This window comes from Dufourea novaeangliae, unplaced genomic scaffold, assembly GCF_001272555.1.
Source record: "Dufourea novaeangliae isolate 0120121106 unplaced genomic scaffold, ASM127255v1 scaffold7, whole genome shotgun sequence".
Classification (NCBI taxonomy): Eukaryota; Metazoa; Arthropoda; class Insecta; order Hymenoptera; family Halictidae; genus Dufourea; species Dufourea novaeangliae.
In genome coordinates this window covers 4,993,226-5,009,568 of record NW_015373896.1, presented here as the reverse complement: position 1 = coordinate 5,009,568, position 16,343 = coordinate 4,993,226, and the positions used below count along the sequence as shown (strand labels likewise).

General features: G+C 38.5%; 1 protein-coding gene across 2 annotated transcripts; it reads left to right on the top strand.

Annotated features, from left to right (window-relative positions):
- The first annotated feature begins 718 nt into the window (after positions 1 to 718).
- Positions 719 to 6,080, top strand: LOC107192183 (AFG3-like protein 2). Of its 2 annotated transcripts, XM_015581400.1 has the most exons (14): positions 719 to 765; positions 891 to 1,177; positions 1,567 to 1,687; positions 1,764 to 2,070; positions 2,149 to 2,242; positions 2,463 to 2,628; positions 2,705 to 2,837; positions 3,189 to 3,307; positions 3,404 to 3,679; positions 3,961 to 4,188; positions 4,525 to 4,751; positions 4,838 to 5,014; positions 5,451 to 5,669; positions 5,743 to 6,080. In XM_015581400.1, the coding sequence occupies exons 2-14, from the start codon at positions 1,094 to 1,096 to the stop codon at positions 6,004 to 6,006; spliced, it is 2,415 nt and encodes an 804-aa protein (XP_015436886.1). In that variant the 5' UTR covers positions 719 to 765; positions 891 to 1,093; the 3' UTR covers positions 6,007 to 6,080. The 2 variants fall into 2 exon arrangements, with proteins under 2 accessions (XP_015436886.1, XP_015436878.1); XM_015581392.1 differs by lacking the exon at positions 719 to 765 and having other exon boundaries at positions 815 to 1,177.
- Positions 6,081 to 16,343: the final 10,263 nt, after the last annotated feature.

Sequence of the window (16,343 nt, the reverse complement as noted above, 5' to 3'; positions counted from 1 at the left end):
ACCTGCACGGGATGGTACGACCTTGGTACACGGCGTACACGGCTAAGTCAATAAACTGGGTGACGCAACTCACTAGCGCGTTGGATCGACGGAGAGCACCGATACTCGGCACGCTCTACCGTACTCTCTCGCTCGCACACCTCTCTCCCATAGACCACCGAAATTCCTCGGCACCCGTCAACACCGACGAAGAGCACCGATACCCTGGCTCGCTCTACCGCTCTCGCTCACACGCCGTGACGTCATCCGATTCCCGGAATCTTGCGGCGACGAGATAGCTCATTACGGTAAAGCATTCCCGCAAGGGAAATTGTCGGAAACAGAACTACTTTACAGCGAACGGACGGAAGACAATTCGTTTACGACCATGGTCCCTTCGATGATTTTCCGACATACCGAACACTTATGATCTGACAATATTGCGTACTTTGGACTCGACATACTATAGAAGTTAGACTAGTTGAGTTCGAATGGATTTAACGTAGTTCACAAAATCCCTGACTTTTTACACTATCGGTATTTCAGAATATGAGACACGAAGTCTATCCTATACCTAGTCGGTGCTAATACTCAGAATTCATGATGTATCGGTAACGTCGGGTATTGATACCGAAATGATAAGAAGGTTACATAGCCCTCCAAACGTGGGAGAGAAAATTACATTGCATATCAGGTCTACTCTATATCTTGTCTGTGCTTCTATGTACCTTGAGCACTTATTTTATTGAATCACCATTTCGACAGATTAATTTTGGGTAATTAGAGGTGGGGTGGTCTGCGATTTTTATTCTTCAAGTAAATTTTCTATTTTGAACGACGTAGATCATTTTATGTGATATACACACCGTTATTGCACAAAATTTGTTTATTACTCATCTCCATTGGTGCAGGAGCGACCAGCCAATACGTAATAGTTTCGAGAAGAACGTTTATAGATTAACCTCGTGCTTGTGAGAACGAAAAGTAGAAGCTGAGACTGGGGTTATTTATTGGAATGTTGTCTTCTGGCCGGTGATGTGTTATGCGGCGGCAATAAAGATAGAAACTACGAAATTTCATTATATTACGTGATAACCGAACGACACGATAGAAAATGGCTCATCAGCTGTTATTGTCAGCTACTAAATTGGAAAGATTCATATTCAAATCCGTATACAAAAATGCCGACACATTTCAGGTACCAATGTAACCTATCATAACCTATGCTTTCTATTATCATGCATGAATCGTTATCGATTATAATTGAAAGTTTCAAATTCAGTTCCTATTAACAGGTTTATTGAAAACTGCTGTACATTTGATTTTCTCTTTTTTGGTCTATTTTCAAACTGTAAAACAATTCACTTCAAACATACACATGAATAAAGAGTATCATTACTTTGTAGTAGACACATACTGGCTAGACTAACTGTAATTCATTTTAACATACTACTTGGACTGATATATTAAATTTTATTTTATAGAAAACTTAACTATGTGGATTGTCAATGTGTTTACCTTTTAATATTCTATTGCTTTTATGAATTACATATGTATATATATTATATCGTGTATAATTCATTTCAGTTACGTCGATACTTGTCATTAATTAAGAATGGCAATGAAACTACTGTGCTTGCACAGTTACAAAGACAGTGGAGATTACTGTGCGATCAACCACCAAAGGGATTCGAAAAGTATTATAGAGGTTGTTATTCCATTCTTCGTGATTTGCTGCATGTAACTTTAATAAGTACAAATAACGTTTATGTTTCGATTTAAAGGAAATGCCAAAAATTCCGCTAAAACTAATGAAAAAAGTAATGAAGAACCGGCCAAAGAGGCAGCCAAACCAAGAGTCAACCAATCGAAACACGAATCATCTAGTTCTCCACCTGGAAACAAAGTTGGTTTTGACTGGAAGTTTCTGGGCCGTCTGTCGGGGCCAGGAGGAAAGAAACCTTTTAATGAGACATCGAATGAAAAAACAATGTACATAGTTGGTTTATTGCTTGTAGTAGCTGCTTTTGCGTATCTTCAGGGCTTAGCAAATTCTGCAGTGGAAATCACATGGAGGGAGTTTATGTCACAGTAAGGAAACCACTTATTATTAACTCTCTAAATGAATTTACTGAAATCCATATGAATTACAATAAACTAAATTTATAGATGTTTAAACAAAGGAATTGTAGACAAATTAGAAGTTGTCAATAAACAGTGGGTCCGTGTGAAACTGTTACCTGGTCATAATTTACATGAATCAGTGAGTTTATTAAATCTGTTCTCTAGAATGTACCTTTATAAAGGCATGCAAAAGTATTGTATTATATGTAACAGTGTTGTGTTATATATATATATATAACAAGTGTATAGATATCTGATGAAATGTAATATATAAAAAAATGTTATGGTCCAATACTTGTGTATACCATTTATATATGGTATAGTTATATGATATATTGTTAGTATAACATACTTTGTAGGACACGTTGTGGTTCAACATTGGAAGTACTGAAACGTTTGAGAGAAACTTAGAAAATGCACAGATAGAATTAAACATAGAACCACAAAATTATTTATTGGTAGTTTACAAAGATGAAATCCAACTGTATCATATTTTGAAACTTATGCCACAGATACTGATGTGGGGTAAGTATACTTTTGCATATTTATGTGAAGAATGTGCATAAAACTTATTGTTATTTGTGATATACATTTCTTGTAGGGTTCTTCCTGTACATAATGCGAAAATCAATGCAAAGTTTGGGTGGTGGAGGTAAAAAGGGTGGGTTGTTTGGTTCTGTAATGGAATCGACTGCGAAATTAATTAATTCCAAGGATATCGGTGTTCGATTTAAGTAAGTTGTACTATAAACTATGTACAATGGTACATCACTACACTTTTCAGAATGTTCTCGAGTTGTAGACAATTTTTTTCTACTCTGAAAATTATTCTTTTTAACATGTTTTAGAATAATTTAAAGCATAAATGAGTAGATTGAAAACAAAATTTATAGAATAACGTTTAAGCGGATATAGAAGTGAATTTATAGTCTTAGTTTTATATTAATATAAATCTAGTCACAGAAAACATTTAAATGATAGAGTAGAAAATGTGTGCAATACGAGACATCTAAAGATATTGAACTTGACTTTGATAGCTTATTGTTACAATTTGCACAGATTATTGCGTATTGTTAAAATTTTAGGGATGTTGCTGGATGCGAGGAAGCGAAAATTGAAATAATGGAATTTGTAAATTTTTTAAAACATCCTCAACAGTACATAGATCTGGGTGCTAAGATTCCCAAGGGCGCGATGTTGACGGGTAAACATTTTCTCAGTATAGTTTATTTACTAAATGAGTATAGTATTTCATTTTTCACTATTTTTTATTATGCTACTAACCTGGGATATATTATAGGCCCCCCTGGTACTGGTAAAACGTTATTGGCTAAAGCCACAGCCGGAGAAGCGAATGTTCCTTTCATCACAGTGTCAGGATCAGAGTTTTTGGAAATGTTCGTCGGTGTTGGTCCTTCGAGAGTTCGAGACATGTTTTCCATGGCTCGAAAGCATGCTCCTTGTATATTATTTATCGATGAAATTGATGCTGTCGGTAGGAAAAGAGGGGGACGCAATTTCGGCGGACATTCTGAACAAGAGAATACATTGAATCAACTTTTGGTTGAAATGGATGGTACATACCACTGCTAGCTCTAGATATCATACGAGAGCGTACGAGTTTTGGCTGGTTTAGGGCCATTTTTGTAGCAGTAATCGAGGGGAAATCAACATCTGCATCACGTATCTCACGCATGCTCAGGCATCTTACGAATTCCTTGCTGACTCCGTGTTTAAGACAGCCAATTGGCTATTGTTTATTCTAACTTCATAGTCCCTTGATCAGCCAAGACCCATGAACTAGATATAGATTAATGTTTTCAGCATACTACTAGAATAATATATATTGTTCTTCAGGATTCAATACAACAACCAATGTAGTCGTACTAGCAGCGACCAATAGAATAGATATTTTGGACAAAGCATTGCTCCGACCTGGACGATTCGATAGACAAATCTTCGTTCCTGCTCCAGACATTAAAGGGCGAGCTTCTATTTTCAAAGTGCATTTAGGACCTCTGAAAACAACAATAGATAAAGACCAGTTAGCTAGAAAAATGGCTTCCTTGACGCCTGGTTTCACAGGTACGGAACTCTACCGATCAGTACAGGACAGTGTTAAGATTTATAGGATATTTTGAATCACAGAACGTGCAGCGATTATTTCGAATATGAGTGTTTCGATCACTGAACACTGCATAGAATTGTGGTGTCATGACAAGTTGCTTTTTAGTCATCTTTCACATTATGAATCTTAAGTTTACTTTTGAAGGGGATGCTGATTTGTCATGAGAAGATCAGTATATTGCACGGTCTCGTAGGTTTGAAAGTACTTATGAAACCTCGAACAGTATCCTTTGCGAAGAACAATACTAAAAGATTGCGCTTCTGCTGTCTGAATACTATACATGGTCTTTCTAGGGGCTGACATTGCTAATGTGTGCAATGAAGCGGCTTTAATAGCAGCAAGAGACATGAACGATAATATTCATCTAAAACATTTTGAACAGGCTATTGAAAGAGTTGTCGCCGGTATGGAGAAGAAGACAAATGTTTTGCAACCCGAGGAGAAAAAGACAGTTGCGTATCACGAAGCTGGCCATGCGGTAGCAGGCTGGTTTTTGGAGCACGCGGATCCACTTTTGAAGGTACGCTTTGTTTATATGATGGTATCTTTTTAGCCATTAACGTAAACCTATTAAGTGGTAATGTTATTTTTGTTTGAATATAACAGGTGTCCATAATTCCGCGTGGAAAAGGTTTAGGTTATGCCCAATATTTACCACGGGAACAGTATCTTTACACAAAAGAACAATTGTTTGATAGAATGTGTATGACGCTCGGTGGACGAGTGTCTGAGGAAATATTCTTCGGTCGTATAACAACAGGAGCGAAAGATGATTTACAGAAGGTAATACTCTACTATACAGAGCGAGTCGGGAGAAATAGAATACTTTTGAAACGCTGTTGGATTTGAAAATACGTGAAAATATGTAAAGAAGAGTTATATAGGTTTCTTCTAACGGTCGACTTTTCTGAGTTTCCAAGAGTAAACTGTACATTTAAGCTACATTCTTTGTTGTGCATCTTGCAGCGAAAAATGTGAGAACTTCGTCCATTAGGACGAATTACAATGTGTTCTGTGAAAGAGCTTTACAGTGACCTTCACCTAAAAAATTCAAGATCAAAGAATGGATTGAGATATGAATTTATTTTATTTGAATCGAGTTAACTTGTTCCTAATCGATTTAGCTAAATAACCTATTCTGTCTCCTCCGACTCACCCTATGTAGAATACTAATTGCATTTACATGTCCCATTTGCATCAACACAAAATACATTACCAGATAACTGCAAGTGCGTACGCCCAAGTTATTCAATACGGTATGAATGAAAAAGTCGGCAACGTTAGTTTCCAAATGCCTCAGCCAGGTGAAATGACTTTCGACAAACCATACTCTGAACACACTGCACAGCTAATCGACAGTGAAGTACGGGAATTAATAGAGAAAGCGCATATTCGAACGCATGTTTTGCTCACGGAGCACAAGGAAAACGTGATGAAGGTACGAGTTACAATTTAAAGATTACACGTCAGAAGAATTTCTAATTACACTGGATTTGCTTGTCTCCGATTAGGTGGCTGAAAGATTACTGAAACAAGAAATCTTAAGCAGAGACGACATGATAGAATTACTCGGACAAAGACCGTTCCGCGAGAAATCTACTTACGAAGAATTTGTCGAGGGCACTGGCTCGTTCGAAGAAGACACCAGCTTGCCGAAAGGATTGCAGGATTGGAACAAAACGGTAGATGCCGAGAAAAAGAATGAAGTAACGACTCCGCCGTCGGAGGCGGCCGCGGCTAACGCTCCGAAGGATCAACCGCAACAGCGATTATAATTATACAGTTTAGATTATAGTCTGCTAAGTACTTTGTATTATAGTTTGAAATATATAACTACATTAAGTAACAACACTAGAGTGTGCGTTCGATTGCATCGAATGTAACTGTATTCTTCTAAGTCGATGGCTGTCACATGTTTTTAGTATCACTTCGGATACTCTTTTTTGCGGAAAGTTCTATTTTCCACTTTTTTTTTTTAAAGCGTATATTACGTTTTCCACTAACAAGATCTTTCTCGAATAAACTGAACTGGAATGATTGAAAGAACTAATAAAACACTGACATCCTCGATGTCATAAAAATTTGTCACGCCGACGCATTTAGACATGTATTCCTTGTTATTCGCAGAACTTTTTATACGGTGTAACTTACTGGTCCTTTTATAAACGAGAATACCTAAGCGACGTAGGGAGATTTTAGACGGGTTAGGAATAAACAGGCCACGATTTATATTATTTTTTGCAACGTATAATTAATAAAGTTTACAAATGTAGTGCAATTAAACTGTTTCATTCTTAAGTAAGTACATTGATAATTTGTTTATGTTACTGCTTTTTTTGTCTCTAATTGTTTGGGCTTCGCTCTGGCGGAATTCCTGGTGCGCTCCAATGAAAATATATCACGTGTATACCATGTGTGTTGCGTGGGTATGTGTGTTTGTATGTGTCCGCGCACGTTTCCTTCTGTGTACATGTGTCAATTGAATCCCTTGTCTCTATTATATTACATCCTTAAAAAACACCAAACGAAAGGTGATAACAGAAACAAAAACAATTCTAGTTGCATTCCTTGTATACGAAGGCTCACATATATTTCTTTACGATAAAGATTGAAAAAGATTCAATACGACGAAGGTCCTGTGTCGATTAGGTTCATGGCGTTATAGGAACAAACTTTCGTCCTGGTGTGTTGAACACGATGATTTCAAATAATCTATTTACAATCCTTTTCAAAATTCAGTTACCCCTCGATCGAACAGTAATATCCAACAACTTCGATATATACAAAATGGTACATTAAACTTTGTTAACCACTATTTCGTATGCGCGAAAAATGAAATCATTATCGGTTACAAAACAAAGATGAGGTTATGAACATCCAGGGGAGGGGAATGTTTTAAAAGAAACATGTTCAAAAGGTGGACAGAACGCGTTCATGAATGTGGAAATGATAGAACCTTCGTCCGCGTTTTCTCTCTTACCTTCACACACTTCCTCTTTCTCACGTATTATTTCATCGTGTCAGAACATTCGAAAACGATTTCAAGAAGATAAGCATCGATTTAGACGTGGGCTGAAACAGATCCGAGCAATAGATGTGCACGCATCTCGCGACACATCCACTTATCAGTCTTGGGATTTCCATTGAAACTTTATTTTACGACCCCGAAACGCCCTTGGGAATTCTACGGTCTGGATGGTTCACGGTTTGATCGAGAAGTTCGCTCGTTCGTGTTTTTTTATTTTTACGCGCTCTCGTATCGCACCCTCGAGAAAAAGGTATGTTACGTACGATCAGGCGTTACCAATTCTGTTCCTGCACGGCAGTGAATTGTTTGGACAACGTTGAGGAAGCTAATCGAATTTTTTTTCCAATTGAACAGTTGAAACGTAGATACTTCGATAATTTTGTCGTACGAATATATTCGTTTGAAAACATCCGAATCGGAGGATGTTTGTATTTCGATCGTTTTTGCAATTTCAAATGTACAGTTGATGGACACGTTGAGTTCAACGATTTTCGAAACTTCAACGTTTAGGAATGTGGAATATTTTTTGCATTGAAATGTATGTACATATACAGCAGCTTGGTAACGACAGAGCGGAATATCTTCTCGATCGATTTTTAGATGGAGAAAAGGGTGTAAACTTGCTTCTCGACTAAAGTACAATCGTGAATGCATAGAAAATTCAGTTAAAATTCGTTTCGAGTAAAATTGTTCGGTATTGCGGGCTAGTTCAGTATAAGGATGGACTTAACGTAAATAATGTCGAATCAAGTGATCGAGTGTACTCTCATTGGTCCATTTCGCTTTGAACAGGAACGTTTGCGTTTGTAAGAAGTTTTGAGCATGAAACTACCAGCGCTTAAATGGTAGCAATATAATATATTTCACTAAATCTCCCTTCTTATCTTCGGTAAAATTGTTCGTGAATCAAGCAAAATCGACGAATCTGGTCATACATATGTAACCAGGACTATTACGTTTGGTGAATACTTCCAACATGGCTGCCTACGTCGGGAGTTATGTAATTCTTCTTACACAAGGTTCATCCTCATTTTGAACCAACGCGGATAACGGTACGGAATTGAATCGTTCGAAATTATTAAAAAAAAAAAAAAAAAAAAAAAAAAAAAAAAAAAAAACTCGCGCCTGTTCCGCCAATCGTTTTTACCTGTTCGAAAAAGGTAACCGCGATAAATCATTGATCCCAAGACAGCGTTTTTTTGTTTCTCTAGTTTTTTTTTTCAATTTTTTTTTTTGTTCCTTTCGGGTTTTCTCGTCCGATGTGGCCGCGTCGTCCCAGCGTTTCTACAAAACTATATACGACTTTATCGGGTAAATATTTATACGTTCCGAAATTTTTACCGTTAAACTTAGCACGCTAACTCACTAATCAAATATATCATACAATCACTAAATTATTGCTTTGTCGTACCTTGTATCACACTAATCTAAACCCTATTTTCTTTTCTTCTTATCTTTTTTTTTGTGTGTTTTCTTTTAACTCGCGTTTTCTCGTTTTCTCCGTGTTACCTCTCTCTCTCGGTCTTCTTCATCGTTTTCTCTTTTCCTTTTTGTCTACCGTACGCTCCTCTGGGAGCCAGGTCTCTGTGCGATGATCGTGTGGCCTGCTACTTTCTCGCGGACTTAACGTTCTGCTCCTGACGGATGCGGACAGGGCGGTCGAAACCGAAATTGAGACGTTTTAAAAGCCGTTTCTACGTGTAAATATTTTCTAGGTATATAGAGTTTATTGGATATATCGAGCAGTAACGCAAAACGCGACTGATTTGTTCTACATCGATATCCAGATGGCACATGACGTATAATGACGTCTTGAAGACGGCTTAAAGACGTCTTAGACCTAAAATAGCTGTAAAATAGGCGTCTTAAAGGCGTCATGTGCTATCTGGGTATCTGTGATACTTCGAGACAATACAAGTACTTGTAATATTCAAAAAACTAATGGCGATGTACAATGTCGATACATTGACTAGAATTAGGAATAAAAAAAAAAAAATGATTATATTATATACATATGATTGTACCACTTTTTAAACACGTGCATAAAGTCGAAGAATAACCAAAAATGTACTGATTTTCTAGTATCACAAAAGTATTGATATAAAATAGTCAACGTGTTTCCTCATTACAACTCGATAAGTTAATAAACAATATACACTCGAGAGTACTATTACTCATTTCCTTGCGTCAAATGACTACACTTCTTTACTATAACTTCAGCCTATTATCATCGAATAATAACTAGACTTGCATCGATTAAGACCACTAAAGTGATAAATGAATTAATACCAACAATATCGATATATTAACAAGTACTCACGAAAATTTTCCTACTTTCCGTGCAATTATTCGACGTATTTGTATATCGTTCCAATGGTCTAATTAATGTATTTCAAGAGTGTGAATAGTAACGATTTCGGTTTCGATTGCCTGCTGTTCTTCCATGTGTGTCTTTACCTCCTTCCACTCTGTTTTTCACTTCGGTCGGTTGACACGCTCGATCGTTCTCACGCGGCCGTGTAATACCTTGGGCGTGCACCTGTGTGTTGTGTATACAGGGTGTCCCAAAATAGTTGTAAGTCCTTGAAAGGGATGATTCTTGGGATGATTTGAAACAACTTTTTTCTTAGCGAAAATCTTATCCGAGGATTTCTTAACGAGATATTAACGAAAAACCCCGACCAATCAGAGCTCGGATGGCAGACTCGCGTTCTGATTGGTCGGGATTTTTGTTAGTATCTCGTTAACAAAGCCTCAAATAACATTTTTGCTAAGGAAAAACTTGTTTCACGTCACCTCACGAGTGACCAATTTCAGGGACGTCCAACACTTTTGTTACACCCTGTATATGTACCTGTGTGTGTGAAACGAGTCACGACGGGCCGGTAATGTAAGTTAAGCGTGGTCTCCGTATTTATCGACTCCTGCGTGGTGACTCGAGGAGCCCGGGGATCCAAATTATCGCGCCGTTGCCGAGCCCGTGGACCGCGCTCTAATTAATTTCGTAATTGGATTCATTAATGGATAACCTATTTCTTATCCTGACGCCTACGAGCCCATCCCCTACCACCCAGTCAGCTTAATTATGCGACGGATAATTCATTTTTCACGCCCCGTTTCGCTGTCCGTGAATAATTCCGTCGCGGGCCCAAGTATTTGGATAACCTTGAAAAAATTCTGCACATGATCGAACGACGACCATTGCAAAACTGTATATACAAAAAACCAAAAGCTATTGATCAGAATGATTTCAAATTATTTTGAAATAATATATTGACAGAAAGCTTCGGCAGAAAATTGACTTAACTTTGTTTCGACGAGTATACTCGTCACACGTAAAAGGCAATTTTGTTTCGTACGACGAGTATACTTGTATCTCATTTGCTTGTTTTTCAAAAGTGAAATATTTTTTCATATTTGTATCTTTCTGTTTTGCTTCGAAAACAGGATGAACTTCGTTCCGTTTTCTCTTAAATCTACCGTAAGAATATTCAGAGAAGCGTGCATTCGGTTACGAGACGAAACACGATATTCGACGGAAATGAACAATTTTGAAATTAATCAGAGGCGGTCACACCGTCGGTTTAAAGTGTCTCCTGTATGTGTGTGTGTGTGTGTGTGTGTGTGCACATTCGACTAAAACATACACGTACATATACATATATAATATCTCGGGTGTCTGTCCTAAATAATTAAACTAATTACATTTACGCGAACAAAATTCTTTGTCGCGTTGTTTTCGTTGTTCTTTTTTACCGTGTTTTCTCAAATCTACAGTTCCATTCTCACGCCTTAACCTCACTTTCTCTCTCTCTCCTCGTTCCTTCATCAACCCCCTTATTGACAATGTGTTATCACCAATGAAAGCGATAATTAATCATTACGTTATATTTACCGTTGCTTCGGCGTTAGTAACGTTTAAGTACTTTTGGTCCTCTTTAGAGTCTTTTCTTTCTTTTGTTTAATACTTAATTACGCGGACGCGCGCGTCTCGAAAATGGCGATCGGTCCCCAGCGTTTGGGGACGCGGAGAACCACGGTAGCGCCTCTCTAGATGTCGTGGGTGAATTGCTTTGGAACGACACGAATTCGAACAATGAAATAACGATAACAAACGTTAAAATTATTTTGGTTCTCGATTAAATGTCAAATAATATATAACTCGTCTGAATATTGATTAAATTTGGCAGTCATTGTATTAAATGTGCTCTGTTCCACTTTTTTCCATTATTCGAACCGACCAGACGACAAACCGATCATTTTCTTTACTCCTCAGCCCCTAACCATGTCTGACGCATCTATATTCGTGTATTTTACATCTTTCATTATGGAACGTGTATTGTAAATAATTGACTACGTGACCGTTATTCTTGTTATACATTTAAATCTACATTCTAGACAATGTTTAACAAACGTTATCTAATTTTCTTCACTTTTCATTTCAAACGATCGATCAGTTTGCCGCCTGAGGGGTTTGATTTTTCATTCTAAAATCTTGGTGTAAGGAAATGCTAGTCGATTCCAGATGAATAATAAGACATTCGTGGAACAGCTTACCACCCTCTCTACTTGTCGCTTCGCGGTCCCGATCCAGCGTCATCTAGAGAGGCAACACCACGCTCCTCGTTGCGCACTCTGTCTTACGGTGTGTGGCTTCGGTCACGCTTATCCTTTAGTATAACTATACAGCTAGGGGAAATGTCTTTCCGTCGACGTTTAGTTTAATCGTGCTCGTGCATCGGTGAGGGGTCGATTTTATCTAATAGAAACAGAAAAAAAAAAGAAAAAGAAAGAAAGAATTTCGTTCAAGCAGCGGCGTTACGTGACGGTCTAACCGAGTACGACGCGAATCCGAGCGATCAGCCTGCGAAAATACGATGTTATTCTGGTGGCCAGGTTACAATTAACACGGACGATAACATAATTGCAATTACAAACTTCTCCTCCGTTAATCACACGAAGCTTTCGTCCGGATTACACGACAGAACAGATTCAGATAATGCACTTATCGCCGCGAAACGGAATGCACTTCGTGACCTCTAGTCGGCGTTCTTCAGATATACAGGGTGTCTGCATACTTTTCGAAACATCGTGTATATAAAACTTCATGTGTTACGTTAAGTTTATCGTAAGAATTTCATCTTTTTGATTCTCTTTAGTTTTTTTTTTTCGGTATCTCTGATTAACACACTTTGACTGCCACGTCACCTAAATATGGATGACACGCTGTACGTAAGGGGGCTAGATTATTTAAGTATTGTTAATATCGCAGTATAATTTGAAACAAAATTATTTGTCTTTATGAATTAAACGAATATATTTTCGACGATTCTTGACGGAAAAAACGAAATAAACTGTGTCTGGATAGGTATGGCTGTTTTCACTGTGGCAGTCAACGTGTTAACCCTCTAATGGTAAGGTCCGGGTCGTATCCGACCCAAGTTATAATTCCTCTTGCGCTGTCCACAGTCTATGTCTTTAATTATTATATGAAATTATCTATACGTTTTATCCCAACGAACAATTGAAATGTTCCGTTTCGTAAAAATTATTCCGTTCTGGACTATATGGCGATCCACACTTCGAGAATCGATATCGTTTCGAAAGATTTCTAATTGACAGAGTTCCAGAGTATCGCTTGTCAGACTGGCGTCGTACCCGTCAAGTTACATCTACGCTCGACTCGAAAATTCGAGCACACGACCAATTCGAATGATCCAAGAACATCATTGGAATGATCCAAGGACATCATTGGAACGATCCTCCGGGGCGTGTCTGGCTTTCGATCTTTTTGCGTATCTAAAAAATAGTGCGTCGACTGCCCAGTTCGTCGTTAATACTAAAAGTACCATTTTTTTTTCTCCATCATTTTCCCTCTTTTCCCTCAAGTACACTACGGCGAACCTATTATAAATTAGTATTTACGGGTACTCAGTTCTGCGGCTTGGCGTTACCTACACGTCTCCTCGTCGAATCGATTCCAACGCTGCTCGTTTCGACTTCGTTTCGCGCGTTTCTTCTGTCCCGCCCCGTTTGGGGACAGAAAGCACCGAGGGAATCGCGCCGTCGAGCCCCGAAGCTGCGACACAATTCCAGGAGTTGTTTAAATTCCGCGGTGAAACGTTCTTCGGCAAGATGGCGGCCGGAAGTCGACCCGGTGTGTTTTCGCGAAAATGGGCCCGAGTCGACTTCCTGCGATTTGAAAGAAAACCAAGTGTCGACATAAATTTATCGAACTTTTCTCGTTACGATTATTGTACTATCAAGTTTAATTATTTAAATGATTCCGGTCTTCGACGACTGTTAATAAAAACAGTCTCGAGTGACTCGTATTAAATGTTCTTCCAACTTCGATATTGACTTCAGTTTCTTTTTCCGATAAATTATTCACTATAATCGGTTCTTTTCAATTGTTAATAGTAGCACTATCGTTAATGTATATGTACTTTTCTAACGGATTGAAAAATATAACAAACTTTTGAAAATATACTAATTCATACAGGTAACGCATTTCTTCATTTAGATATTGCAATTAAAGTTGTGAAAGATCTGAAGAAATGCATTGTTGCAACGTTTTAATTATTATTATGAGGGTGTACTAACCATTTTGACTGTTTTGGTAGTTCTGGCATTAATGTATTGGGTCAGAAGCGGAATCTTTGAGGTTAAGATCGACAGCGTCGAAGAACGATTCATCGGGCCTAGACTCTTCTTTCGTTTGTTCTGCGTTATATTGACTACCGTTACGAGGTTGAACTCTATTTTTGTAATTATAATTTCGATTGACTGTCGAGTATTGGTAATACAGCACGAGACTGATAGCTAAATTTTCGTATCGTTCGAACGTGCGCGATGAAAACTTGCGCGTAAATGACCGTTACGAAGTACTCGCGGTGGCGGCCATCTTTGACGACATAGGCTTCCGGTGGTTCTTCCCCTTTTGTCACGTGACGGAACCAAGCAGAATTTCTTCGCCCCCTTAAAGGGAAACGGAACGCGTGAAACGATTATCCAGGTTAACGTTGGTTCCCGTTCACGGTCAGAATCAGACTCGCTTAACGAATTGAACGAACGAAGAACGATTTACCGCCTAGGGACCGCTACTTACAATCACAAAACATCTTATTGCTCGCTTAATCGCTCCGCGGTGAAAAACCATGGAAAAATAATCGAATTTATTTACACGTCATCAATCCTCTTTCTTCTTCTTCTTTTTTTTTTTAATCTAGCTTCCGAAGCGAACGCAGGGGCGTGTTAGGCAAGTCTACTTCTGACGTTTGCATCCCGCATTCGATTACGTTATCGACGTGTCAAACAAACGCGTGCGAACGTCGAAATTTTCCGATCTACAAACACGTTGCTCGAAGCAATTAGAGAATCACACATTTTACCGTTTCTGGAATGTTTGTTTTCACGGAAAATAGGTTGTAAGTGCGTTCAACGAGTCGAGTAAACAGATGCACACGTGGTCACTAAACAATGGGTCGTGTAATCTACGATCGTAGTCTTTAAATACGATCATTCAGCGTACAGCGACTCGCGTATTCGTTCACAGACTTTCTGAACTAACAATTACGTGTAAAAGCTTTTACATAATTTCTATTTATATATTCTTATAGTCATGTTTATCATCTTCTCGTGATACATTTTTCGTAGTCTCGAAACGAAATTCCGTATTTTGCTGAATAATTTGGTCGACTAGAAGTGACAGTCCTTTGTTGACCAAACATGCGAGTCACTGTAACTGTTACACATTAATTGCACTAATTTTCACAATTCGGAGCGTTTCCTCGTGTCTCGAACCACTGGATTTTATCGATTGTCCAATCACTAAAGTCTCCGTATCCGTTATCGAACCACGTGGTCATCTTATCTCAACCAACTCGACTCGTTGACTGAACTGTAGAATCGCTGTTGGTATCGGTTTGTATCAGGCGTCGATTTGCCCAGCCAATAGAATTTCTTCTTTGTCGCCATGACAGGGACCGCCCACCAACAGCGATCCTCTAATTGCTATCGAGCAACCGGCCAGGTAAACAACGAAGCGAGGAGAAGGACAGACGTTTGTCTTTTGTACAACAGAAGAGGTCACTTAAAGCTAAAAAGGACACCGTAGACTCGGCCCCGTCGACTACGGATTCAACTAACCGATTTAACAACCGCGCAGAATTCGCCCCACTGTCCGTACATACAATAGCCATGAAAATTTCTCGTACCAAAATATCTTCTACGTGTCGTGTATAAAAAAACCTATATAGTCGCGGGTGGTTCCCCGCGCGAAAGCAAGAGGAACGGACAGGACGACGAGAAAAACTTAAGATCGCCTGATCTACGCGTGCAACCCCCGTGGCACGGGGTAACCTAAAGATAAAGAGGTTAAGAATTTCGAGTATACATATATATAGCCCTCAATTGGCATTCCTTTCATCGCTTCTACTCGGGGCGTGCTTTTCCGTCGTTTTATAGTTGGGATTCTAAATTAATATCACATTGGCCAATTTGGTGCAGTCTGAACGTCATAAGCGTTTCAAGTTCCTTCTGGATAATCCTGTGTACACCGGTGTGTCACGAACGATTGGTGTAAGTCCAATTTTCTTTTTATCTCGGGACAAAACGTTCAACAGCGTTCAGAAGAACCTTATAATGTCTTGACTTCGATATTACTACAAATAATAATAAAAAGACATCGATCCGTAGATGAATCGAGTTTAAACTGCATTTCCATTCGAAACTGGACTTACACAACCTCAACTTTGACTGGTCACGTGCCTGAGAATCACATGATCGACCATGTGGGGTTTGTCAGACCCCATACGAAGAACTTCTACAATCTACACTACTATTATTATTGCGAACGTCCGTTATGTACAAAGTAATGTTTTTCAAATTAAAACTAAAACATAATATATTATTTTTATTCGTAAATTCTGAAAACACAACAGAACATAAAAGACTACTTCCTAATTAACAAAAAATAAAATCATCTCAATTCTTATGATTGAATAACAAACTCATATGAAAGGAAAAAAAAATCGTACAATTGATTAGGAATATTATGAACGTTTAAAGCTGGTTGGAGTCTAT

Excerpts from the sequence above, each read along its gene's own strand:
- LOC107192183 (XM_015581400.1), top strand. The coding sequence starts at position 1,094 with ATGGCTCATCAGCTGTTATTGTCAGCTACTAAATTGGAAAGATTCATA. Across the intron at positions 1,178-1,566 it reads AAAATGCCGACACATTTCAG|TTACGTCGATACTTGTCATT; the intron begins GTACCAATGTAA and ends AATTCATTTCAG. Across the intron at positions 5,670-5,742 it reads ACAAGGAAAACGTGATGAAG|GTGGCTGAAAGATTACTGAA; the intron begins GTACGAGTTACA and ends GTCTCCGATTAG.